This window comes from Hippichthys cyanospilos, chromosome 16 (genome assembly GCF_059441005.1).
Source record: "Hippichthys cyanospilos isolate Australia breed blue-spotted pipefish chromosome 16, RoL_Hcya_1.0, whole genome shotgun sequence".
Taxonomy (NCBI): Eukaryota; Metazoa; Chordata; class Actinopteri; order Syngnathiformes; family Syngnathidae; genus Hippichthys; species Hippichthys cyanospilos.
In genome coordinates, this window is record NC_142384.1 from 13,767,522 (window position 1) to 13,789,753 (window position 22,232).

The 22,232-nt window shown below is 38.9% G+C and overlaps 3 protein-coding genes and 1 long non-coding RNA gene across 6 annotated transcripts; 3 read left to right on the forward strand and 1 right to left on the reverse strand.

The window, feature by feature from the left end:
* Positions 1–815: 815 nt before the first annotated feature.
* Positions 816–14,239, forward strand: arhgdig (Rho GDP dissociation inhibitor gamma). 2 transcript variants are annotated; one of them, XM_088437475.1, is made up of 7 exons: positions 816–1,327; positions 7,947–8,120; positions 8,487–8,570; positions 10,824–10,900; positions 11,588–11,651; positions 12,493–12,694; positions 13,098–14,239. In XM_088437475.1, exons 1-6 carry the CDS (start codon positions 1,255–1,257, stop codon positions 12,690–12,692), a joined length of 672 nt encoding a protein of 223 aa, XP_088293601.1. In that variant the 5' UTR covers positions 816–1,254; the 3' UTR covers positions 12,693–12,694; positions 13,098–14,239. The 2 variants fall into 2 exon arrangements, with proteins under 2 accessions (XP_088293601.1, XP_088293600.1); XM_088437474.1 differs by having other exon boundaries at positions 819–1,327; positions 12,493–14,239.
* Positions 13,970–16,020, reverse strand: LOC148410734 (uncharacterized). The gene is made up of 2 exons (XR_015868217.1): positions 15,583–16,020; positions 13,970–14,176 (listed from the first exon to the last, which is right to left on the reverse strand). It is a non-coding gene; the product is annotated as an uncharacterized LOC148410734 (long non-coding RNA).
* A 328-nt stretch (positions 16,021–16,348) lies between these two features.
* On the forward strand, positions 16,349–19,192 carry rpusd1 (RNA pseudouridine synthase domain containing 1). Of its 2 annotated transcripts, none has more exons than XM_088437473.1 (6): positions 16,349–16,366; positions 17,305–17,505; positions 17,582–17,705; positions 17,787–17,889; positions 18,312–18,413; positions 18,501–19,192. In XM_088437473.1, the coding sequence occupies exons 2-6, from the start codon at positions 17,324–17,326 to the stop codon at positions 18,902–18,904; spliced, it is 915 nt and encodes a 304-aa protein (XP_088293599.1). In that variant the 5' UTR covers positions 16,349–16,366; positions 17,305–17,323; the 3' UTR covers positions 18,905–19,192. The 2 variants fall into 2 exon arrangements, with proteins under 2 accessions (XP_088293599.1, XP_088293598.1); XM_088437472.1 differs by lacking the exon at positions 16,349–16,366 and adding an exon at positions 16,757–16,831.
* Positions 19,193–19,322: 130 nt separating this feature from the next.
* On the forward strand, positions 19,323–21,902 carry slc25a17 (solute carrier family 25 member 17). Its single transcript, XM_088437301.1, has 9 exons — positions 19,323–19,526; positions 19,787–19,847; positions 19,921–19,987; positions 20,165–20,316; positions 20,403–20,519; positions 20,601–20,749; positions 21,076–21,171; positions 21,405–21,490; positions 21,577–21,902. The coding sequence occupies exons 1-9, from the start codon at positions 19,470–19,472 to the stop codon at positions 21,728–21,730; spliced, it is 939 nt and encodes a 312-aa protein (XP_088293427.1). The 5' UTR covers positions 19,323–19,469; the 3' UTR covers positions 21,731–21,902.
* Positions 21,903–22,232: the final 330 nt, after the last annotated feature.

Here is a 22,232-nt window from a genome sequence, read left to right on the forward strand (position 1 = left end):
GTAATCGGTGTAAAAAAAAAAAAATCCATACTGATCATATAAATAGTGACCGTTTTCAAATAATAACTCGGAAGTCAGCCAGCATTATATTAATGTTCCATTAAAAAGTAGAATCAAAACGATTGAAAAATGTTAGAATTTCTTTTTCGACTCTATGTTCTCACTTTCCTCTGCTTTTTTTCATATGTTTTTCCTCAACCCCTGCAACAACCTCATTCATCACCCCCAAATCACCCCTTTTTTTTTCCAACCAACAGAAACTTCAAGCCCATATTTTGTTCCCTGGCATTTACTATGATAGACTAATTTATTTTGTTTCTTTCAGACTGTATGTACATTTAGGAACGACAAAACAGAGCCACTCAGATCTTAACAATCAAATTGTTTGATCGCAGCTGTAACCCCTTGTATTTTTTTGAGGATAAAAATAGGATGAGTAAAACCTCCGAGTTGCGGGTGCATCAGGGTGTGGTCACCCACAGGGAGATAAAGAAGACGTGGGATGAAAAGAGACTGTGATGACGGGGTGACAAATGGCCGGACGGAGGGAGAGGACACCTCGCGTGACGATAAAATATGGAGAGGGAAGTCAACGAACGCAAGGGTGCGTGAGAGGGAATGAGGTGTAAAGAGGTGAGGGGAGGGAGGGTTAAAGGATGAGCTCATTGCAGTCTCTGGGCTCATGACAGAGGTACCATGAACGATGGGGGTAGGAGGCGTGCAGGGGGAGGGAGGGGGGGGGGGGTGCACAGCTACAAATCGATAGACAGTGTCTGAGTATCGCACTAACACACACACACTACTGCAGACTGCCGTACTGCATACAGGATATAAAGCAAATTCCATGTGATTTTGGATGTATTTTTCTTCTTTTAATCACTGGGCTGCACACAAGGAAAGAAGCAGTGAGAAGTGAGGAAAGCTGCCTCACCCTCCTCCTGGCTCTTACATTCTCTCTCTCTCTCTGACTCTCTCTCTCTCTCTCTCTCTCTCTCTCTCTCTCACAAATCCCCATCACATCCACACCCAAGGATAACGCCTCTGCCCCTCTCTCCAACATCTATCGGCTTTTCTCTCAAAAACCTTTTGTTGTGTTTGACTCTGAGGAGGAAAATGCACGCCTGACCCCCCCCTCTTCAGCACTTTAGTGGATGCTCTACTTTTTTTTTTTTTTGCTACCTGTGGAGGTTCCCTTCTTCGCCGGTTCTTTCCTCGCCGGTCATCACGTTGAGCGCAGCCCCGCAGAGAGGCAGCATGCTGGGATTGGACGCGTGTGAGTTTGGGGGTCAGATGCTGGAGCTCCTGTGGCTAACTATGTGCTACAGAGGTGAGGCCGTGGAAGTGTGTGTGTTTTCCTAACTAGTACAGTACAACTTCATCGATTCGAGAAGATGTATTATGTCTTAAAGACAACTTTGTGATTATGTTTTATTTGCTGTTTGGCATGTGCACATTTAAAGGGAGTGCATAGGTGCCCTTAGTGCGAGTGTGTGCATGCGCGTGTGTGTGCACACGCGCCATATGTCTCAATCGTAGCGGGTGTGGACATTTTTATGTCTGACATGAAACGCTGGCAAGACAAGCCAAAGATAGCAAATCAATAGCTATTGATTACGTGTATGTATGTGTGTGTTTGTCTCCCTGCATTATTGTGGTTCTGCCCATCCAGCCACATTCGTGTTTCTTCACTTCAGACAACACGGAATTGTCTTCAAATGTATGTTTGGGGAGTTGCTTTCTTACCGCCAAAGGGATCATTCTTTCTTGTGCAAAGAATTCTTTTTGTGTGTGTGCAAATGTGATGACACAGCGTATTCAGCACACAAATGATGTCACCAACTTCTGGAGCTGCTCTATGTGTGTGTGTGTGTGATTGTGTTTGTGTGTATGCGTGTTTGATAGCCTCTCTGCAGTAGTGCTGAACAGTGACAGATGGCGGAAGGTTCCGGGGTTTCCCCGCACACAGGTGTGTGTAGGGGACTTTGAGATTTTTGGCAGAGAAAGCCAAAGGCATTTAAGTATCAAGGTACAAAGATTCTGTAAGTATCAGCAAAAGAAATGCATTTTGATGCCGTAGGAAAAGTGTATTTGGCTTTTCCAATCAAGAGCAAATGAATTGGAACATGAACATTCTTGCAAAGAATGCATGTCATTCTAAGGTGCTGTCGTGTTATGTTTAAATGACCATTTATCAGACCGAAAACTCTCAAATGCTCTTCCATTTTTACATCTTCCTTCTGCTCCTGAACTTGCCCTCCCACCAACAACCGATTATGCCAAACATAGTGACAACCAATCAGTGTCCACTTCACGGTGAGATCGACTTTTGTTTCTCAACCCTAAGAAGCCCGATGCTTAAAAACGAATCCACTCAGCATACTGGAAGTAGTTGGGGATAAACATTAACGCTATACCTATGACTCTAAATAATTGATTGCAAATTAATCTGTTAATCTAACTTACCTGAAGTAAAATTTTCTTTGCAATTACTTTGATAACTAAATAACTTTTATGTACGATTAATACCTTTAAAAACATTTTTCTTGCTGTAGACCTGTGCTTCGCAATTACGCTCCCCCACTAGTCACGCCAAATATAAATCAAATTATTATCCATGAAAATTGTATGAGTATACCTAAAACTGTGCCATTTTTTAAACAAAAATTAATATGAGTGAACTTTCAACAACTGTTCATGACCTTTTATAGCGTTTATATTGGTTACAGATTAGTCTAAAACAGAAAAAAGTAAGTGCATCTATATATATATATATATATATCTATATATATATATATATATCTATATATTTGTACATTTGCTTTTCTAGCTTCTTCCTTTATTGTTTCGTTCAAATCTTGCCTCTGACCTCCCTGCGTGACCTTTGCATGTTCTGCCCATGCTTGTGTGGGTTTTCCCCATGTCCTCCAGCTTCCTTCCATATTCCAACAACATGCATGTTACATTCCTTGATGACTGAATGTGAGTGCAAATGTGTGTTGATGTGACCTGCCATAGACTGAGGAGAAATTCAGGGTGAACCTCCCATCCCCAAATCAGCTGGGAGTGTCTTCTGTTGACCTGTGACCCTAATGAAGATAGTGTACATATGGACATCAGCTTCAATGCCTCCCATAGATGAAACGTCTATTGCACCAGTGGGTCATCAGTTCCAGAGTTATTATAAACATCTTTGCATACTGACGTTTGCGTTTAAAGCTCAGTAAGGCTTTGTGCGGCCGCATGGAGCCACTAAAGCCATTAGCTTGCAGTAAAAAAACCTCAGACATGCTTTTGAAGACGGCACTTTTGAGACTGAAGCGCAGATCATTTCATTCGGTGGTTGTAACTAACATGATGCAGCAAAAAAAAAAAAGGAAAAAAGCCTGAGAGTTGATTTTTCTGTTCATTCTTTCTTCACACCGAGCCCCACCCGTTTTTGCTTCCTTATTGCCTCCCTCAATTATTTTGCATGATAATAATGCCTAGCTGCTCTTCTAATTCCCATCCTCCATCATTTTTTTTTACCTCATTTTCTCTCCAAGTCCCTCTTATCTTTCTTTCCCTCACTATCACCTAGAGTTGGATTAAAGAGTATCACCTCTTTACTTTACTCATTAATCCTTCTTTCACACTCTAGCTAATACACATGCAAATTTTGCATGGAGAGACATCCAAAGTAAATGGTTTTTAACTCAGCCAATCCCAGAACAATGTTTGTTTTCAAGAGTCATATTCAGGTTTTTTTTTTTCAAAGATTTTAGCTGAAAGGGGGTGGAGAAGTTGTATTAAATGAATTAAAGGTATTATAAATAATCAGTTATTTAGGTAATTAACTCATTCAACCCCAAATATATATTTTTACGTATATTTCAAGAATATTAACCCCTGGGTGTCTGGAGATTTTTCACCAGCCTGGCCTTCTTATCATCCATTTCAGTTCTTAAAAAAAAAAAAAAAAAATTCTGTAAATTACCTGGGATTTAATGTCAGGAACCTAAAGAAGTAATATGTCTCTAGGATTAAATGAGTTAAATCATAACGTAACCAATTACTTTAATTAACTGTAATTAATTTAAAATCAGCCATCATCAGACCGTCCCCTTTTCAAATAATAAATATAAATATCTAGTGTTGAATGTCTGGAGCAAAAAAAAAAGGTAAAAATGTCTTTGGAACCAAATGAGTTAAAGGTAAATTAATAAACTGATAGAGTTCAGAGACCCTGGGGGACTCATTGAACACTAATTTAAAATTTTAACAACAGTCCCCAGGCATCGACTTTGTCTCATACAGGCCTTATGTATTGCTTCTAAAAAAACTCATTTAAATACCAAGTGAGAACTAGCTGCATTTCCTCCCTTGGTCATAAACAGTATCGACAAGTGCGCCATAATAATAAAAAGCTATTGAACTGTGTGTGAGTGTGTTTGAGGTTTGTGCAATAAACAAAGACCGGAGTACTGTACGTCAGTCGTGTCATGCGAAAGCTGAGACGCATGAAGATTTGGGGTGCTGCTTAGAGTGCTGACTGGGCCTCTTCGGGTTAGCATTCAGCAGATCGATAGTGGTCTTGTTGTCACGTTGTTTTAGTGAAGGAAATACATACAAATTGGGAAAAACAAACTTGAGCAGCTAATTTGGACGTTTCATGCTCCAATTAATTTATTCTTAGTTCGAAAAGTCACATGTACTGTCCCTACACGTATTGTATTAGATTTGCTGATAACTGCAGACTTTTATTTGGATTATTTTCCATTGCCGCCACTGATGGGTACTAAGTAATGACAGAGAAGCTTGATAGTAACCATCCGACTTTAAAAGGGTCTCTAACTATTCAGTGCAAGATGAGCAATCCCATTCACCAAGATACATGCCCTGATTTTATGAAGCACAATGTTGGCTCAAGATTTAGCTCATTAACTCATTCAGTGCCAGTCCAGTTAAACTGGAACTTTGACTTCTACTCTATATTTGTCAGTGGAGCCCAGTGAAAATGGATCTTTGACTATACTTGTCAATGGCACTGAATCAGTTAACAGCAGAGCCTATAAAATGCTTTTAGTTGAGACTTTATTGTGCTATATTATTATATGTTGCAGTTACCTCTGCACAGTTAGTTCAAATGATAATTAAAATACAGCCTGCATGCCTAATAACAATGTTTTATACATGTGGTTTACAAGAGCGAGGATACTTTGAATGAGTATCATCGCAAATAATGTTCCATGTTTCTGCTTTCTCATCTCTCACTCGCCTCCGCCTGAAGCCATCTGTTGCCTGCCAAACTGTATGTAGATTTTACACAACATGTTGATTTAACTGGAAAAGCCGGCAGCGACGCTCAGTCTGCTAATTTATCAAGCAACAAAGCAGGCCAAGAAAGCTTGGCTAACACGGCATGATTTGGCAAGAACAGTTGCAAGTAAAGAGTATTGCTGCATTTTGGAACAGTCTTTTCAGTACATGTGGGCATTAGAGATGACAATAGATAAGCAAATTTCAATTCTGTAATTATTTGTCAACTGCACAAAGAATGAACCCAAATGAGCCAATCTCTCCACCTAAATAATCCATGCAACTGTTCTGTTTGTGCATTCCAAAATGTATTCTTTGTTTTTGCAAAAATGAATAAAATACCGGTTAACCATATCACACGTTAAACATTCTGTTATGCACAAATGCACAATCGAATCAGATCTCATTCAAAAGCTGTGTTCACGTGCGATGATTTTGTAAGCATTTGTAGACATGACGATTTAATAAATCCGTGTTAAAACACACCAGACGGGCTTTCTGTAAAAGGCTACTTTTTAAAAATAAATGAGAAGTGTTATAGTCAGTGTGCCAGGTCAGCAGCCAGGAGACCAAAACAGAGAACATAGTGATAGTGGCTTTCAAACACATTTAATGTGCAGAGAGAGGTCAATGGGTATGTTCAGGTCTGCGTTTCATTTGTCAATGATGGCAGGCAAATCATTTATGAGGTCATCTTACTTTCACACATAATTAGCTGCATTGAGTTTATGCAACATTTAAGGATGTAATTGGCTTGCTCTTTAAGCATGTATAGTAGTTTCTTCTTCAGCTACGGAATAGGAATGAAATATGTACATTGTTATGATCAAGTTAAATGAGCAATGTGTTTTAGGTGTGTTGTCACACCTATGCAAGCATATCCCCTCCTCTGTCTCCTTGATAAAAGTCCTTTGAAATGAGTGACAGTTTACGTCCAAAATAGCACCACCTTAAATAAACCTCATGAAATTCAAATCAGCGTGTAGGTTTTAATAGAACTCAGAAATTCCGTTAGTTTCCAGGATACTATGACCGGGAAATGTCAATCATCTTGGGTTTTTATGGCTCATCCGTTTGATTGACAGGTGATCTACCCCCTCCCCGCCCCCTCTGCCCCCAAGCACCCCGCACATGACACTGGGCGTAGATAAAAAACGATGGCTGCCTTCAAATGAAATTCAATGTTGCCAAGTGTACATTCACTTGCAAAGAAGCAAAGCAAAAGCGATGATGTCACCATAAAGGGAGTTGAAAGAGTTGCCATGGTGACGGACAAAGGCAAGAGTGTTTGGCTCACAATGGGTGTGGTGCTGCTCGCACCAAGCAGTGCATGGCTACACGTGTGTGTACTGTATGTATGTGAGAACACATTAGGCTAATACATTGACTGAATCTATAATACAGTGATTGTGTGCATTCTTTCACACCTTGTGCGCGTGTGAACTTCCTGTCATTCGATTACCTCTACATCCTGAGCTGATGTGCAATGACAGTCTCATTACAAATGAGATAGCGGCGTAAACAGCAGGTTGTCACACTCCTGTGTTGTGCATGCACTCACTGTGTGAAACGTGTGAACTTGTCATGCTTTATTGCCTCAAATCATCACACAGCAAATTGGTTCCCTGTGTAAAAAACATAACAAAGAAATTCACAAGACAATATGCGTGCAATGCTTTGCAAGAACTAATGATGGTATTGTGATACAACCATGGCACATTTACTGAAATAGAACTATGCTCCCAAAACAGTGTGTAAAAAAATACAAATGTTTTTAGAATGTAGAATGCCACCTATAATACGTGCCAATATATGACTAGTTCACTATTGATACATAAGAATGTAAGAAATGAAGTAACGACATACAGATATGAAATAATAATAATACTAATAAGTCAGTCCAGTACAATTTTGAGGATAGTATGCAGCCCCACTATTCTAAACTTTTCATTCTAATTAATATTTTGTTGTGTAATATGAATTAAACAGCACTAGCCGCTTATTTTTATCCATCTCAGGGGGCGGCCATTTTGCCGCTTGCTGTTGACAGCAAAATAACGTCACAGTTGCCCAGAACTCAGGTAACCACCAATCACGTCTTACCATGCAAACATCACATGATCAAACTCAGAAAACAGCTGAGCCATTATTGATTGTGACTAAATTGTTAATTTTCAGTCAGCAGCAAGTAGCAAAATGGCCGCCAGTGATCTGGATTCAAAATGGAATGTTGTGTTAAATCATCATGGGGGCGCATAGGACATGTTATCTTAAACTAAAACAAAACGGATTGACCTCCCCTTTAAATCAAGAAGAAAAAAACAAAATACATAATCAGTTATCCTAACTATTAAAACATGACTCAAAACATGTTTCCACAGTATAAAGAACATAGAGCAAAATACTGACTCATATGTGTGAAAGAAAATGAAATATTAGGATACTTTAAAGCATAATACAAATAGATAAATTAAATGCAAATTGAATACATAAACTCAAACTACAATTTGGTTAAGTGCAAATTTACACAATCCAATGCATCAAGTATATCATAAATAAAAGGACAATAATACATGAAAGTGAAATTGTTTCTGCTATATTTCACCATTTCTCCAACACACATTGATCTTTTCCATTCTTCTTTTTCAAAGGCTTCCTGATGGACAAGCGAGACTTGCCTTTGGAGGAGGAAGAAGATGACAGGAACCTCAACTACAACCCGCCGGCTCAGAAAACATTGCAGGAGATTCAGGATCTGGACAAAGACGATGAGAGTCTGGTGAAATATAAGCAGACGCTACTGGGGACCCGACTTATGCTAGCAGGTGTGTTGTACGGTACGCTATGCATGTCTTGCATGAGGAAAGCATAATTCCTCTCGGTTACAGCAGCTCTAATTCAATCAATGCAACAGCTCCTGTGCATAGATGCAGTCCAACTCATAAAGTTCTGATTACACATGCACACACACATACACACACACCAGCGCAGAACTGCTTGCTCAGCAGCATCTCATATCGCACAGTCAGGCTGACAACTGATATCCCAAGAACAACACACACAGAAACATGATCCAACACAATGCGTTGGACATGCTGAATTCATTTAAGATTGTGGTCACTTATATTTATTGTAAGCCGCCCAAAAAAGGACGATATCTGTTTTTAAAAAAAAATTGTGCTGTTCTGCAGACTTTTCAGGCCCAAATGTCCAGGTGACCAAACTGACCATGTTATTTGATGAGCCCTCTGGACCAGTCACCATCAACCTAACAGGTACCACAAAGTACTTGGTTGAAATTTACTTCTGCTTCATTCTGCTCCTAACTCAATTGCACGAATCACCGGGATGCCCTGGAGCAAGGCATCGCACCAAGTTGTGTGGCACTCACGAGCAGAATGTCTGCATTGGGTGTGTACGAAGGGAGGGAGGGAGAAAGAGAGAGAGCGAGCGAGAGAGAGAGAGAGAGAGAGAGAGAGAGAGAGAGAGAGAGAGAGAGAGAGAGAGAGAGAGAGAGAGCGCAAAGTGTTTGCTTAGTGGGCATTATTGACATTTCCCCTGGGCACAAGCAGAGGAAGCAACGAGGGAGGTGTGTGTTAGTCTGCATTCATGCATGTATTCATATACTGTACAAGTGTATGGATATACTTGCAATAGGATTTTCACACTCACACATTTCCTGTAGGTTATATCTGTAAAGCAATAATAACTTTGTATGGGTCAATTTCCAGTCATGTAAATGGACACACCCAAAAGTGCATCTTGTCACTTGGAGTGTTTGCTGAATTGTACAATATGGAAATGAATGTGCTTGGCCCATTGGATGGAAAGGATGCAAAGCTGCTGTGTACCACAAAACATCAGTTATGGAACTTTTATTTGTGTGTAAAAAGGATTTTTTTTTTTTTTTTTTTACTTTGACATGCTAGCAAAAATATATCTGTTTTTTTAAGGTGACAAAGAAGTCAACTCAGCTGACTTCACAACAAATAACCTTTACTTCTCTTTCTTACCAATCCTATTTAAAATGTTATTCAGTAATGATATGTAATTGAAGTCTTGTATTTAAAATGTTGCTTTCGAGTCCATTAAGCCTAATGCTCACAAGCAAAATACCATAGATGGGATGTTAAATATAATCAGTCTCATTGAGTCACATCCTTTAAGCAAATGAACACAAATGGAGGCGCAACACATATAGACAAAAAGTAAAACAGTACTCACAGGCTTATATTCTTTATGTTCTGTGAAGAATGTATAATATTTGGCCTCAAGGCGCCATTGTAATTACAGAGGAACTGCTGTTCGACTTCACCTTTGAATTTGCCTCCTCCTTAGAAAATAATTACAAAGAAATAAGCAATTCTTTAAAAAAGAAAAAGTAATTAGTCAGTCTGTTACTATCATAAAAGCTTTCTCCAAAATGTGGGAATTATCGTGCATGGATGCAAAGATTCAGGTGTAAGCTTCAGTAGACACACCGTTGTTGCAAATATATGGTGCACGTGAGCAAAATGCATGTATCTGTACGATGTCTAAGGAGATCAGCTAGACAGCGTGACCTATTTTCTCAGCAGCTCCTGTTCCCTCTGTGCCTCCCGAGATGAAAAAAAAAAAAAAAAACGTATGGAGAGCCAGGGAACCGAAGGGAGGAGAAGGAGTAGTGTAAACGTGCCACAATTCATCTCATAGTAGAATAATTTAATACTTGGGAATGAGAACAATCGAAGCGGTGATTCTCGGGGTTTATGATGAAATAGTAGAAGAATAATGCATGTTTGATTTCAGTTTAATGCCTGGAAGCGTCACATGAACATCTATTTTTAATAAGGAACCTCTAACCTGCGTTGGCCCTCGTGTGTGTGCGCGTTATCAACACATCCCCGCTGTTTTTATTAGCCTCATTCCGCTATCATACTTCCTGCTTCACTGTCCATTAGGAAGCACTCAGGACCAATGCACCGATTTAAATTGAGATATAAAAGGATTAAGCTGGAAAGCCATTTCGGATTGCTTTTAAAACTTCCTCTCCTTCAGCAGGAAACCGTTCAAACTCACAGCCAAATAAAGTTAACTTCCTTTCTACATACACGGAAGAAAAAAGGGCTTTGACTTTTGTAGTAAATAACAAATATGGTACATAATGTACTGTACAACCAGCAGTTTTGGTCCATGTACTTTAGACCGCTGATTCTCCGCCTTTTTCACCACCCTAAGAAATAACTTAAGTATTCATAAATATTTCTCCATAAAAAAACAATCAACAAAAAGTGTTGGACCTGTTCCCAAAAAGTAATGATTCAATTTATAATGTCAAATCTTCCTTAGCAATAGGCAAAATCTCAGTGAGAGCACTTTATACGGAACGCGGGATGCCTTTTTCTTCGAGCCCATGTGAAAGGATTTATTAAGCCCCTCACTCAGCAGCAGTCATCAGTCAGTGACTCACCAGCATGCGGTCACCACTATGCAGTTACACATCTCTCCAGTCTCTCCACTTTCACAGCTGAGGTCATGTGTTTGTCCAGGAGATGTTACCAGCCTGAAGGAGAAGACATTCACCTTAAAGGAAGGAGTCAAATACAGACTCAAAATACACTTTAAGGTAAGGGCAAAGCGATGCCAGGTAGGCCTTTATTTATGACGTATTTTGCTATTTAACGCAAGCACCTTTCTTACAGCAGCTTCACAATTTTTGCATATTCATATTTTGTCAGATGAGAAGATTATGTTCTGGCTGGATTGATAGCAATCCTCAGAAACAGAGGCTTCATTTTGAAAGCTAATGCAAGTGAAAAAGCAATAAAACAACTTTATGCGAAGAGGGAAGAATACAATTTTCTTGTGCACGATGCCTATATTATCATTCTGAAACTCAGATGAGCTGCTACAGTTATGATTTATTCTCAAAGGTGGTGTTTATTGCAGAAGCATATAATACCAAAGCAATATACTGTAAAGCCTCCTCTGGTCTGGATATATTTGAGTGTTTTTTTCTGAGCAGTTTTTGTATTTTCAGGAATAGTATTTTGTATCTTTTTGCTCCATTTTGTGCTTGATCGGAGATAAACATTTGGCTCACGTGACTTTTAAATTCTAAAATGTGAAACTGGAATTGTTATTTGAAAAAAATCTGAATACATTTGATCTAGAATTATTCACACAATGCTCAGCATTGAGCATGGGGCAAACTTATGGGGCTAGGAAATGTAAATTACAGTATGTCAATGGGATGGTCCCACTAAGATAGTAAGACAAACGTGTCCGTGTGTTTGTGTTTGTGTGTTTGCAGGTGAACAAAGAAATTGTGGCTGGCTTGAAGTATCATCATGTGAGTTACAGAAAAGGAATAAAATGTAAGTTCACATTTTTTTTTTTACATAATTCAAACATTGCTGGATGGAACATTAAACAATGAAAACAAACTATGATGGACCAAACCAGTAGCTGAAATTTGTCTTGGGCAAAAGTGCTTTGTGCACAACAGTGTTTATACATATAAAAACATACATTAAAACACGCACACACACACACATCAGCATAGCAGTGTGGTACAATCAACATAAAGAGTCCTATTTTGGACCATAGAAAAGATCTGTTATCAAAGGGAATAACTTGATTATTATTAAATATTTGTCCACAAAAAATAATCAACATAAAATGTCAAACCTGTTCTAAAAAAATAATTATAAAGAAATATTATTCACTTAAAGTGTCCTCTTTTGGATCATAGTAGAGAGCTGTTCACAAAAATAAATCATTAACTTTGCAGTTAATAAGAAGTGACATGAAAAGTTGGATTAACCTCTAGTAAAGGGGACTATCTGGGTTTTTAAAATAATTAAAGAACTGAATAACCTTCTGAACTTAAAATTTGTTTTATGAACTTATATTGTCCCGAAACATTTAACTAATTCAAAAAATATTTTCAAAGGATTTTTGCGCAGTTTGTTTTATTTAAAATCTGGAATTCTTTCAAGTACCCCAGGAGTACCCCTTGTAACCCTAAAATTTAGCATACTAGTAACATTTATTCAAGTGGAACAACTGTCTCACTCGTGGCATTTTATTCCACTACCGTATGACATTTCTGCATTCTCGTAGAAAGACTAGAGCACATCTCATGTTACTCGTGAAGTTAAAAAAAATCCTCATTTGTCACATTTGTCTAATTGTCCACATCCTTTGTGCCTGCAGTGGACAAGGCGTCCTTCATGATGGGCAGTTACTGTCCCCGCGAGCGAGAACACGAGTTTGTGTTCCCCGCCGACGAGACGCCTCAAGGCTTGGTGTCACGCGGCCTCTACCAAATCAAGTCCCACTTCACCGACGACGACAAGAACATCTACTCGGCCTGGGACTGGAACCTGGAGATCAAGAAGGACTTGGATGAGTAGAGGTGCTCTTGGTTTTCTCACTCTTGGCTTTCTTGAAGGAAGTCTCTTCTTCTCTAGTCCCCCAAAGAGCATCTTTGTAAAGACAGGATGCTTTTCGTCTTTGCTTATCCGCATCTATGTACGCAACTTAAAATACAAAGGGACGTTCGGAGAAGTGTAGCCCCTCTCATCTCCCTTTGACTTGCATTCAAAACATTGTGAAATATCCATATTGTTAGGCTTTGAGCAGCCCTTCTTCTCACGGCGGCATATAACGTCACTTAGCAACAGTGGATGTTATGAAACTGCAAGCAAAAAGAGAAAATCTGTGGAAAAATGAAACCGTGCTGTTGTTGCGCTTGTTTTCAGTGGCCTTATCTGGTCTGTTTATTACGTCATCAATTTTTATAAATTGCTATTATCCAGGTGCGGAGGACTGGAGCAGCACAGAACAAGAAAACACGGCAAACATTTAATAGCATCCAAAAAAAAAACAAAAAACGAGACACGCACAATAACCTCTGTCTCAACATTGTGCTGGAATACAGTATTAAGTAGTTTTATAATGAATTACCAGAACTAAAGGTAATTCTTCCTCTGATACATATTTAATATAGATGAGCAAAAATTGAACTAGCACATTACTTATTATGGAGAACACTAAAAGATGATCTTTACAAAAGTGGAACCTTTCAGGAAGAGCTAACCTCTTAATGGAGACTTTTTGCAACATTTTGCTTCTAAAGCAACAGTTCTTTCAGGTCTTTGTGAAGCTTTTTGGGCTATGGAAAGACTTAAACGGAACATTTGGACTGTGTATATTGTAGAAAGAAATGCATGCTTAGGATTTGATACTTATAGCACAGTCACATGAAACTAAGACACATGTAGAACACGCAATGTTAGGTACACTGGCTTTAACAAATGATATCCATTGCAAAGGCTGTATCCGAAATTTTGCCTTTTCAAAAAAAAAAAAAGTCAGCCCACTTCACATAGTTGTATGAATTTATTTATTGTCGTTATTTGTTATATTGTGGTGGAGGTTTACAGTGTTAGAACCGCATTAAGTCAAAATGAGATTCGATCTGATTGGATTCTGCTAGTGTGCCTAATGTTACTGAGTATGGAGACATTTTTTTTTTAGATATGTACTGTATATAGTAGACATGCATTCAGGTGTGATTTCTTCATTCCCAGTAGAAATACTGGCTTGTGTGTTAGGATATTGTCAATATAGATGAACATAACGAACAATGAATTCAACTCGTAATTGCAGAATAATTGTAAACGTTGGCTTGTTTGGTGTTGCATGGTTTAATAAGAGAGTACCTCTTTGTTTTATACAACTTAATTGTAAAAATGTGGTTTGAAAAATCAAAGCAAAACACTGTGGCATATCCAGATGGGGAAGGTTGACGACGGATATGGTACAGTCATCAAAAGGTTCTTCTTTAAAGCAGGGCAAGTTGAACAGCAGCAGTCGACTGAATTGTGTATCAACACTGAAATGTTCAAAATTGGTGTCAATTCTTATATTGCTGTATCTTTTAATAAAGGCAATTGAAAAAAAATGCGCCATGTTTACTTTCAAAAAATATTACATGAATGACAGCAAACCACCCACTCAAGATCTGACATCTGTAAAGATCGAGATCGACACATACGAGTAAGAAAAACAATGCACAGGAACTAGGGATGCACCAATAAAATGGCAAAAAAAAAATGCATTTTGGGTTTTCAGTTGAAGGACAATCAAAATTGAAATAATATGCCCGAAAATGCTGCCGTTGAGAAAGAGCACTGCTGAGCCAAACATGGATGTCAATGCAACGGCTGTAGGATTCTTTTATTTTGAAGTTAGCCTTTGCAACGGTGATTGCTATCAGCTAGCTTTACGTCTCGCGACTCACATTACTGCCACATTTTAATGGCACATCTACCACGACAACATGGAGCACGTTAAAATTAGTCCCCTTTAAACAGGCTCTAAAATACTGGACAAGTATAATATTCAGGGCTATAGCATGCCGTTTTATTTCATTTTTATCATTCATTAACAGACCTGTGCAGGATGCTGCCTGTGATGTTACAGGCAGTTCATGAAGCCAATCGCCTGCCCCAAGGGTTTTTTTTTTGTATGTTTCCGTTCAGTTCTCATTTTCAGTTCATAGTTTTGGAAAATCGTTTCATTTCAGTGCAGGAGGAGCATCATAGGAACACAAATACGAAAGGAAAACTACTCTGGTGGTTTAAGTCCACTTTCACGCTGTGTACAAATATTTTCAAATATGTTAACAGCCCTGGGACAAGAATATAATCCAAAGACTTTCAAATAAATGTGTCGAGTAGTTTAAAAAAAGCAAAGAATAACTGACATAAATATTGACAAAAAGGCAGGACTCACTGCATTTTATTAACTCATTACTATTGATGGCAATAGACAGTAAAGATCCATTTTTACTCTGCAGGCCATGAATTAATTAAAGGAAGTCAATTTATTTAATGTTTGCAATTGAACGTCCTTACACAAATTGTCTCATCCTGTCAAAATGTGACTAAGTAAATCCCCTTTTCATATTTTAGATTAAATAGAAATCAGTGGATAGATTCTTAAGTTTTTTTTGGAGGGGGGACAAATGATTGTTGTAAGTGGCAGTTATTATCAGCTACAATTTTACAACATCTTCTGGAGGTGAGAAATTATATTGCAGTTGATTGAATAAATCAGATTTTGCATGTGATGGAAAAAAGGCAGTAAATCACTGTACAGAACTGAAGTATTCCTGCCATTAAAGTCAATTTGGGTAGTTTGTGCTCACCACATTTTCTAGATTAAAAACACCACTGGTCATGTGACAAAAGGGCAGTTAACAGTGGATTTAGTACACGGGCAATGAGATGAACTTACTGCAAAATATCCTACTCTTCAAAGAGCCAGTCCTCCTTTTCAGGCGGCGTAAGCGCAGTGGTGTTGTTGCTGCGGATGGCCTCCTCCAGAAGGGCGCGGTGGGCTACGGCGGGCAGATAGAGAAAAGCGTATAGCAAAGCGAGCAGCAGCAGAGCCAGCAGCAGCAGGAGGCCCCAGTCTGAAGTCATGATAGGCTCTTCACAGCGAGCCTGCAGGAAGGATTTGTTATGCATGCTATAAGAAAAAGATTGCAACCAATTGTCAGTGAAATCCAGGAAAATCAGCAGAAAAAAAATATGGCGTCTCCAAAAGCAGGAATTTGACAAATATCATCTCGGATATCATGGAGGACCTCCTTTCTGTGTCACTGTCATCTCACTAAAAGATTTGTGCTGGGATTTGCCTCGAGTGTCTCGTGCATTCACTTGGGTCTGTGCCGGCAGGTAAGCATCCAGATTATTGCATTAATTTCCTCTGAGGTCTTATGCAACATTTATGAGTAGACACACATACAGGTAGTGAGAAATAATTCCTAAACGGTACCATCATGCAGTGCGAGGAGATTATCTTCCGGAAGATTCAGAACAATATGATCCAATAAATTGCACATTTACGCACAATAAGGGCACGAGCCAGCATGTTTGAGTATTTTTCTACTCTGCATCATAAAAATAAACATTTGTTCTATGGTTGAAGAATTTTAAGAGTGTGGAGGAAAAAATTCTATGCCACTGGCGCCACATCAGGAGTTTCATCTGAGCTGTTGACCGCTACACTGTCAGAGGTGAGTTTGAGGTGAGGGATTATGGATGTGGTAATCAATTGTTGCGTGACAAGGAACACTATTTACTGACCCCACACAGACAGACTGAGCGCATTCAATTAACACAACGCCCTTGAAACCTGTGAATATTTGATATTCACCCATGTGGTTGAAGTTAAGTTGATGCATAAGTTTTCATTTGTTACCCTCACTGAAAAAATATTAACCAGTTACTTTCCATTTTTCATCATCCTTCGACTCTCAATAGGTGATCGTCAGACAATATGGGACATAGACAACACCAGTTGCACTCACTTTCATGTTTTTGAGCAATTAGTAATATAATGCAGCAGTTATGAAAATGTAGTGCATTTTTTCTCCAGTACAGTAGATGGCGCTCCAAAGAGTGCACGTTAGGTAGCGTCATAACCGCAAGCGGAAGTGTATTCGGTATCATCACCACTACAACGACATGTCATGATAATTGTAAGTTTGGTATGCATGAAAAATGTTATTTACATCAGTATATGTCCGCAATTAATCAAGTAAATGAACGAAGTCGTGGTGTTATAAGTATATATGAAATATTTAGTGTCATTGTAAAACGTTTGCTTTTACTTGCTACCAATTCATTTGTTGTCAAATTCCTGTCATTTTGGGCCAGGTATTTTATTTTTTTAATGGTATGTTGGCACGATGAACGTAAATATGGGTCTTACATGAGGTTCGAACGTAGAAACATTGCAGATATTTTCATAAAACAGAAAAAGCATGTATTTATCCTACAAGAGAGAATTGTACAGGATAAAGTAAATTAAAGCGTCACACGAATAACTGAAAAATCCAGAAATAGCTGCAGTCTGTACATTTTCACAGCTCAAGAGAAGAATAGGTCACAATAAACGTGTCAAATATAAATGATGAAGTAAACTATTTTAATGAAGAGATGTGTTTGTCAGGTGTATTTTATGATGCCTAATGGAGCCGGCCAGCGTGGAGAGACTTCACGTGCTTTTTCAGAGTGATGATTACATCGTGGTGGACAAGCACTGGGACATCCGTATCGATAGCAAGATGTGGTATGAGAAAAACACGGTGCAGGCCCAACTTCGCCACCGCTTCCCTCAACTGGCTGATCCCAACACATACTATGGATTCAGGTAAATTTATCCATAAGTAATCTCATTAACAACATGAGCTGCAAATGAACAATTGCTCTCCCTCGCTCCTCATCAGGTTCTGCCATCAGTTGGATTTCTCAACTAGTGGCGCCTTATGTGTGGCACTCAATAAAGCTGCAGCTGGCCAGGCATATCGCTGTTTCAAGGAGCGAAGTGTCACCAAGGCATACCTTGCTTTGGTGTGTACTTGGTGAAACATAACATCTTAACATCACACTTTTTTGTTTTGATGACGGACTTTAATATTTATTTGTTTGCAGGTCCGTGGATTGGTTGAAGAAGAGATACAAATGCTGAATTTCTCCATTGGGAAGAACACTTCAGAGGGAAAAACACATATGATGTGCATTGAGGGGACAGACGGTATGTTTTGAAGACAAGTTTATCTTATTGCTTCATACCAGGCCATTTAAAAAAATTAAATAAAATGGAACAGCCTTTATTAGTGCCACATTGAGTTAATCAAATTTAGCATAGTTTTAAAATAAGTAACTTTTATCGCCATTCCGGGCGATACAATTTTGTCTCGGTTCAGGAGGAATCGTAATGACCACAAAAACACATTTAACAGTATAAGTAATTGATTTAAACAGTGCACAAAACATCACACAATTAATGGGTTGTCACGGCAAGTAAAAATAACGATTAAATTTAGGAAAGGACACACTTTCCTGCAGACCCTGTATCCACTAGATGTCACGACTTCCTGCAAATATGCCTTACAATAAAGGAAATGCAATACTGTACGATACACTACAAATACTCCCTTGTCTATCTCTTATCAGGTTGTGAGAACTCTAAACCATGCCAGACTGCACTAACAGTGTTGGAGTATGGCTTGTATGATGGTGAACCAGTCACCAAGGTGCTGCTGCAGCCTTTTACAGGTGAAACACAAAACTTGATGTCGTGTAATGAAATTTCTGAATCACAACCGAATGGTTCTGTATAAATTATACGTATGTGAGCACCAGGTCGAACCCACCAGTTAAGGGTCCACTGCAGTGCAATAGGCCACCCCATCGTCGGGGATTTCACATACAGCTCAGGAGTGGACGACGGCCCCTTCCGCATGATGCTTCACGCCCACCTCCTCCACATCCCCCTGGAAGCTGAACCCTTGCTCGTGTGTGCGGGTGACCCCTTTCTGCCCTCGGTGGATCCAAAGTGGCTCCCGCAGCGCTCATTACGACCCCTGAAAGCAACTGTGGACGCTTTGCTGGAGCACAGGATGGACGAGCAGAGACAAGTGAAGGAGGCGAGGAGAGAGCGGATGAAACTAAAGGAGAAGAGTGCGAACAAAAGCAGGAACGAGGAGAATGAGGAGCAGAGGAGGCATTGTGATGAGTGGCTCAGGGAATGGGCTGGGGACTTATAGTGTTGTTAATTGTTTTTAATTCATTTTATTTCATCCCGTTCATCTGGGGAAACTGTTAAGCATGTATTTTCCACACCTCGTACAAATACCCTCAAGATACATTAAGACATAAGGTTTTAAATAACCTTTTAGTATGATAATAAAGAGGAGTTGTTGCCCTTTTTTATACACGGTATACAGTATGTTCACCAATTATTTTTTCTTTATTGAAATGCTAATAAAATGTTATAATTTGTTATACATACATATATTATGTCACTTTAAATTAAATATGTAATACAAGTCAAATACATTGTAATTATTATTTTTATCGTGGAAATCAAAAACACATTTTCAGTGGTTTTTCAAGCGTGCGTTGGCACTTGGCAGTCACTTGGCACTACATTACCCATGATGCCGCTAACCTAGACAAGGCGTTCCAAGCTACAGGAAGCAGTGGATAGGTGAGCTGCAGAAGATGTTAGCACTGACTGTGACTCTTTAGACGGATTACAATTAGGCCGAGCCATTTGCCTTTTTTTTTAATCATATTGCGGTAAAAAAAATCGCAAAAAAATTGGTCAACATGAGTTTTGAGGTTTTGTCGTATGAGAGTTTGGTGCATGCTGTGTCCGGAGCAATGGTAAGTTAGCTTGAACACGTTCTTACGCTATTAATTACTTAGGTAACTATATCGTATTGGTACAAATGTGTAGTGTTCACTTAAAAGTGATTAATAAAAATAATAAGCGAAGAGGTTCAACGGATATTTTTTTACTAAGGTATTTTGCTTAGACGTGCATAATTTACGTGTATAGATTTTTAAAGTTGTTACGTATAAGAATCTTAACATATGGAGCAGCGTGAAGGTTTCCATTTTACTAATTGTGACGTTGTGGTTAGGGAAGTGTGACAGCTATGACAGTATTCTTCCCTCTGGACACTGCCAGACTAAGGCTTCAAGGTAAGAAAGTGTCGAGTGTAAATATTCTCTGCAGTTTTTATGCTCATTTGTACGTTTTGTGTTTGTGGTGAAGTGGACGAGAAGAGGAAGGCCTCGTCAACCCCAGCCATTCTAGCAGAAATAATCAAGGAGGAAGGATTGTGAGTGACTCATTGGAAGTACATTTATCCATCCGTTTTTTTTTTTAAATACAAAATTTGTCCTCAAAATCACAATATTTATAAATGTGGATTGTTTTTAAACCACAAAAAGTCTGTGATTTTTGGTTAAAAAGAATTTGCAGTGAGGGCGACGTAATTTTGATTCTCTTTCTGCAGACTTGCACCATACAGAGGCTGGTTCCCAGTCATTTGCAGTCTCTGCTGCTCCAACTTCGTCTACTTCTACTGCTTCCACAGCCTGAAGGCGAGCTGGTTGAAGGGACGCCAGTCAGCACCTCGCACTGACTTGTTGGTCGGGATAGCTGCAGGTATCCCTATTTTTTCCCCCCTTAATCAGATCTAATTGGATATGTTATTCAATCTTAAAGACTTTCTCCTTCTTTGTTTCCTTCAGGTGTTGTAAATGTTCTAGTAACCACTCCACTGTGGGTTGTCAACACGCGGCTGAAGCTTCAGGGCTCAAAGTTTCACAACACAGATATTCAACCAACTAACTACTGTGGTATTTGGGGTAAACAATCTGATCATGTTTTGGGTTGTTATATATTATTTTCTGGTTGTGATTAATTTTCTCCCGATGTGTTATTGGCAGATGCATTCACTCAGATCATCCGTGACGAGGGTGTTGGGGCACTGTGGAATGGAACCTTTCCTTCCTTATTGTTGGTCCTCAACCCTGCCATCCAGTTCATGATTTATGAAGGTCTGAAGAGGCAATTGAGGAAAGGAGTTCCCAGGGAGGTGAGGAACAAGTTACAAGGTACAGTCCAATAAAAGCAATGCCATGGAATAAGTGAATCTAAAAACTATATTGACTTAATTGTAAAGACGCACAAAATTACTCTTGCTAATTCCACTCACATGATGCATTTGAGGATTAAGCAGATGTCAAGGGGAATGTCGGGAGTGCGTCTGATCAAAATTCCAATGTCAAATCCTTTTTGGTCTAGTGGCTCCGTCTCAGTTTATATGATCAAACCACAACAGAGTTTTAGAAATAAAACTCATGCAAGTGAAAATAATAAATAATGCATATATGTTGACAAAACTTTTTTGTTTCCTTTAAGCTTGCATCTTTTGAAGTTTTCATGATTGGTGCGATGGCCAAAGCGGTTGCTACCACTGTGACTTACCCACTGCAAACCATACAGTCAATTCTCAGAGTAAGTGTCTTGTGTATATTGTTGCAACTTGAATTTTACACAGAAAAAAGTGTTGAAATAATTAATTACTAGCAAATCTCATCATATTATTTGGAGCTTATTTTACCACATTTTGTTTCTTTAGGTCCAAAACAATATCTGATGAAAGCTAACTGCATTTATTAAGATCATAGACTATAGCTACGGATTTTTGCTGATGACAAATTCCTCTTTATTTATTTTTTTAATTTCAGTTCGGTCAGTTCAACAAGTCAACCACCAAGTCAACGCTGCTTTCCAGTCTTATGACAGTCAAGTGTCTGCTTGTTAACAGAGTGAGGTGGGTGCACAACTGATTTTTCAGGATCTCATTTTATAAATATAAATTACCTGACCTCTTTTTTTAATTGATGTTCCCTTCTATAGGAAATTTGGTATGTTGGGTCTGTTTAAAGGCCTGGAGGCCAAGTTGCTCCAGACGGTGCTGACTGCGGCCCTCATGTTCCTTCTCTATGAGAAGATTGCCAGCTGCACCTTCAGAGTCATGGGATTGAGCAGCCATCTCAAACGCTCTCGATAGCAAGATGCGCCCCGGCCTTGGCCGCTGCCTCACCCACACAGTACCTGAGCACTTACTATATGCTGTTGTAACAATCCTGTCATAGATCGCATGATTGGAAATTAAGTTAACCAAAAATCAGTCAATAATCTGAAAATTGAATCATTAAAGATACCCTCTTAATGAATCTTTATTTTAAAGTTTTTTTTTCTTTGAACAAATGTAGAAGATAACTGGTGCTTTTAGCATACATTCTGAAATGTAAAACACCCATATCTAAAATAGACATCTACTGTTTACTTTTGTCCTATCTTGGAAAAACAAACAGTTGATGACAATTACTTTATTGACATCTCATACCTTCCTATGATGAATTTGACAGAACCTTTGTTATAAAATACATGCAACATATATTTTATCGTCTAGTCCGACTCAAATGTAGGGGGGAAAAAAAATCAAGAAAATGTGTAATAGCAATGGTCCAAAACGAAAATCCATGCTGTAGAGGTTAATTGAAATAAAT

Excerpts from the sequence above, each read along its gene's own strand:
- arhgdig (XM_088437475.1), top strand. The coding sequence starts at position 1,255 with ATGCTGGGATTGGACGCGTGTGAGTTTGGGGGTCAGATGCTGGAGCTC. Across the intron at positions 1,328-7,946 it reads GCTAACTATGTGCTACAGAG|GCTTCCTGATGGACAAGCGA; the intron begins GTGAGGCCGTGG and ends TCTTTTTCAAAG. Across the intron at positions 11,652-12,492 it reads TTACAGAAAAGGAATAAAAT|TGGACAAGGCGTCCTTCATG; the intron begins GTAAGTTCACAT and ends TTGTGCCTGCAG.
- rpusd1 (XM_088437473.1), top strand. The coding sequence starts at position 17,324 with ATGGAGCCGGCCAGCGTGGAGAGACTTCACGTGCTTTTTCAGAGTGAT. Across the intron at positions 17,506-17,581 it reads AACACATACTATGGATTCAG|GTTCTGCCATCAGTTGGATT; the intron begins GTAAATTTATCC and ends GCTCCTCATCAG. Across the intron at positions 18,414-18,500 it reads GCTGCTGCAGCCTTTTACAG|GTCGAACCCACCAGTTAAGG; the intron begins GTGAAACACAAA and ends TGTGAGCACCAG.
- slc25a17 (XM_088437301.1), top strand. The coding sequence starts at position 19,470 with ATGAGTTTTGAGGTTTTGTCGTATGAGAGTTTGGTGCATGCTGTGTCC. Across the intron at positions 19,988-20,164 it reads ATAATCAAGGAGGAAGGATT|ACTTGCACCATACAGAGGCT; the intron begins GTGAGTGACTCA and ends CTCTTTCTGCAG. Across the intron at positions 21,491-21,576 it reads CTGCTTGTTAACAGAGTGAG|GAAATTTGGTATGTTGGGTC; the intron begins GTGGGTGCACAA and ends TCCCTTCTATAG.